The sequence below is a fragment of the Carcharhinus amblyrhynchos genome, chromosome 1, assembly GCF_965287045.1.
Source record: "Carcharhinus amblyrhynchos chromosome 1, sCarAmb.v2.hapA, whole genome shotgun sequence".
NCBI lineage: Eukaryota > Metazoa > Chordata > Chondrichthyes > Carcharhiniformes > Carcharhinidae > Carcharhinus > Carcharhinus amblyrhynchos.
Window position 1 is genome coordinate 136248190 of NC_137324.1, and position 3863 is coordinate 136252052.

The 3863-nt window shown below is 45.4% G+C and overlaps 1 protein-coding gene across 1 annotated transcript; it reads right to left on the reverse strand.

The window, feature by feature from the left end:
* Positions 1–2282: 2282 nt before the first annotated feature.
* Positions 2283–3245, reverse strand: pou4f2 (POU class 4 homeobox 2). Its single transcript, XM_080199505.1, has one exon. It carries the CDS (start codon positions 3243–3245, stop codon positions 2283–2285), a length of 963 nt encoding a protein of 320 aa, XP_080055631.1.
* Between the last annotated feature and the right edge of the window lie 618 nt (positions 3246–3863).

Here is a 3863-nt window from a genome sequence, read left to right on the forward strand (position 1 = left end):
ACTTGCATCACATAATGCACGTGTGTTAGTTGAGCACGTTTTATTTGTTATTTTCACAATAGAAATACGTGTCCGTTAGTCAAAGCAAAACTTTAGCTGGTGCCTTTAACCGCCATTTATACATCATAAAATATAGTGTTCATGGGGAACGGGCAATATCGAATGAAATCACATTCAGGATTTGCTGTAAAGCTTTTAACCTTTTCTATTGTGACACTTATGCAGCAATAAAATCAACAATAAAGTCAATAGATCACTTTTTTATTTTAAAGACTGTGCAGAATCTTACATTAAAGTAAAATGTACAGTGATTGTTTTAATCTATGAAAACTGCATGTTCTTTTAAAAATACAGTTAAGAGCTATGGGTTTTATTTCAAAAACACGATGTTTATTTCATGCTAAGAAATCAAAAATCAATTTATTTTATTGTACTGCTAAAACTACCTACATCCAAAAAGATAGTTAAACAAATACCCGGGAGCACGTCTGCAATGAAAACATACAACATAAGAGTCATATTTTAATAAAATGACTCAACTTTCAAAGAATAGTCAAAGGATTTGCTAATTAAATAAGTCATTTTAATAACCAGAATGTCAATAACTTAACATTAAATTACACCAATAAATAAATTGGAAAACCTCTCTGGAGCAAACAAAGGAACAAAATGTTTAAAACATCATATACCATACAGAAATCGTGCGCTCGTCACGTAAAAATGTTTCTGCTATAACAGCAACACATCAAAATCTGTAAGAATATATCTATATGTGCATCAAGTCCATTGAATGATATTTACAATATACATGTAACTTTATTTAATATTTTTTAAAAAGATAGGCCAGTACCAAACAACAAGGTATTTCAGCAGTGCATCAATCGCCCATGATCATTAAAATGTGCAGTTTTATTTTAACTTTTATAAACGCACCTCTACAACCTCTTCCCTCTAGTAAACAAAATAAAAAGCATGAATTAAAAATAAACTCCATTCAGAATCAAAACAGACCCCACGACGGTTACACCTATGTTGCATTTTTAATGATCGATCGACAAAGATTAGTTTCTTTGATCAAATCTTTACAGCCAAGACTTGAACCTTTTGTGAGTTGTCACAAGAATGCAAGAGGGAATCCCCAGAAAAAAATGACGAAATAAATTATGCTTTAAATTTTATACAAATATATACAGGGTGAATACTTTTTATTTGTCATTTTGGGAAAATGTGACACGTTTTCAACCAAAAATCAAGGAATGGCATTTCTGCTTGAATTCTCAACCTTTATTACGGATATTTTCTTAAAATAGGCGGACATTTCTTATTTCCCTATCTTTTTTCTTGCACTCTATCAACCAACATACTGTATTAAACATTAAATAATTCAATAATCCCTTTATTTACCCTGCTGTTATCACAACTTGAATTAAACAGGCGGAATTAATTCGAGTGAACACGAAATTAACTTTGTAGACGGTTTGAATGAATAATTCAAGCTTAGGTTGTTTGGCACTAATCTAATAATAGCCTTCAGACACGGGGAGAGATTTCCTGGCTGCTCATAACAGCCATCTCCCTGCATGGCGGATAGTTTTTTTTATTGTGGGGGGGGGGGGGGTATCAAAGTGAAATTTAAAGGGAAATTTGGGTCGATCACCCAGTTTTTTAATGAAACAGTAGCAGCAGCAGGAGCCTGAGGAGTGCTGAGCACAGTCCCCAACAAAATTGTAGGTTTCTTATGATGATGGAAGAGCTCTGTGGGAACAACATTTGTGCAATCCCTGAACAATCGATTGCATGAGATCTTCCATCAAATGTTAGGGTAAGAGTACTGCTCTTTCCTGCAGACTAACCGCTCAGATTTGTCTGCATTAGTTCATTTCAAGGCGCAGAGGGAACATAGGTGTAGAAAAGGTGATACTTGGAAGAATAAAGGAACGAATACAACCCAAAACACGAAGCCCAAATCAATGTTAGAGCAATTTTACAAACACTGTCATTTCAGCTCGATGGGTCCTTATTCATTTTTTTTTGTAAACGTTGTGAGTTACGATTAAAAAAAGAAATTGTTTCAATTGTTTGCATCTGTAAACTGCAATTCTCCGTTTACACCCATTCACAGTCTGGTTTTGATGTGTCTTGTTTCGCTGGCAGTGGGTGGCAATAAGAAAGAAAATACTCTTACTTGTTCACGGCCCAGAGCAAGGTCCTTGTAGATTCAGGAAGTCCAATTGAACTATACATCAGATGGGGGAAAAGTTCCAGTCTGTGTCTCTTTCAGACTAGTGACCTGCAGAGTATTTCATTCGTTTCTGTTTCTGCCTCTGGTTACAAAACCAGACTCTGACCACATTCTTTTTGAGATCTAGTTTCTCGGCGATGGCTGCGATTTTCTCGGATGATGGCCGGGGCTGGATGGCGAAGTAAGCTTCCAGAGACCTCTTCTCGGGGGCGGCGATGGATGTGCGCTTCCTCTTCTTGTCGGCACCGTTGAAGAGCTCGGGTTTGCTGAGCTTCTCCCGGTGGGACTTCTCGGCTTCTTCCAGCCACGCTTGCAGGATGGGCTTGAGGGCGATCATGTTGTTGTGGGACAGGGTGAGAGACTCGAACCTGCAGATGGTGCTCTGGCTGAGTGAGCCCACCCCGGGGATCTTCAGGTTGGCCAGGGCCGAGCCCACGTCCGCCTGGGTCACCCCCAGCTTGATCCTCCTCTGCTTGAAGCGCTCGGCAAAAGCCTCCAGGTCGCGGGGGTCGGCGTCCACCTCGCTCATGCAGCCCAGGCCCGGGTGCGAGGCGGCCAGGCCGTGACCGTGAGCCGCCATGCTCATGGCCTGGTGCATGTGGTTGATGGCAGCCATGTGAGGGGGGCCGGGGGGCGGCGGAGACACCACGCTGCCGTCCGGAGCCGTGATGGTGGGCAAGCCCAGGCCGGGGGAGATGTGCTCCAGCAGCTCTCCCTCCAGGTTCTGGTGAGGCTGGTGTGGGTGCTGGTGGTGCTGGTGATGGTGGTGGTGGTGGTGATGGTGGTGGTGGTGAGGGGGAGGGTGGCTGATGGGCCCCGAGGACGAGCTGGAGCTGCACGGGATGCTGTTCATGTTGTGGTAGGTGGCGTCCGGCTTGAACGGCTGGTTCTTGCTGCTCTGAGCTCCAATCTCCACAGCCGCCAGAGCCTCTGCTCGGCCCACCAAACTTTCATCCAGCCCGCCGAATATATTGCTCTGCAATTGCAAATAGAATGCAGACATTCCTGTCAGCAGGGAATTCTCTCCACTCCAGGATTAAAACATTTCCAGAATGTTAAAAACACACACACACACACACACCACCCAAGTCATAAAAATTAATATGAAAGGCAAGGCAGTTTGAATACATAAGTTGAAAGTATCCGTGGTGTTGGGTGATTTGCTGTACAGACATGAAAAAAACATCAAGCAGAGAGGGTGAGGGGGGCTGTCAAACTGTGCCTTTAAGCGGTGATTATGCAGATACATACCGGTGCTGTTGGCAGACACACTCGGCACATCGTCTCGGAGCTGCTGCTGCTGCTGCCGCTGTTGCTGGACGGAGTGGAGGTCGAGTTGGCGGCAGGCGAGGAGTGCAGGCTCGAGTACTTGGGCTCGGCCAGGTTGGAGGAGGGCGGCGGGGGCGGCGGCATGCCGAACGCCTGCTTCCCGTTCAGTGGCATCATCATCATCATCTTGCGGCGGCTGGCCTGCCGCGGGGCGCTGGCGGGGGGACGGGGAGCGGGCTTCCCGCCGCCGCTGCTGCTGCTGGCGGGGGGACGGAGAGCGGGCTTCCCGCCGCCGCTGCTGCTGCTGCTGGCGGGGGGACGGGGAGCGGGGTTCGCGCCGCCGCCGCTACTG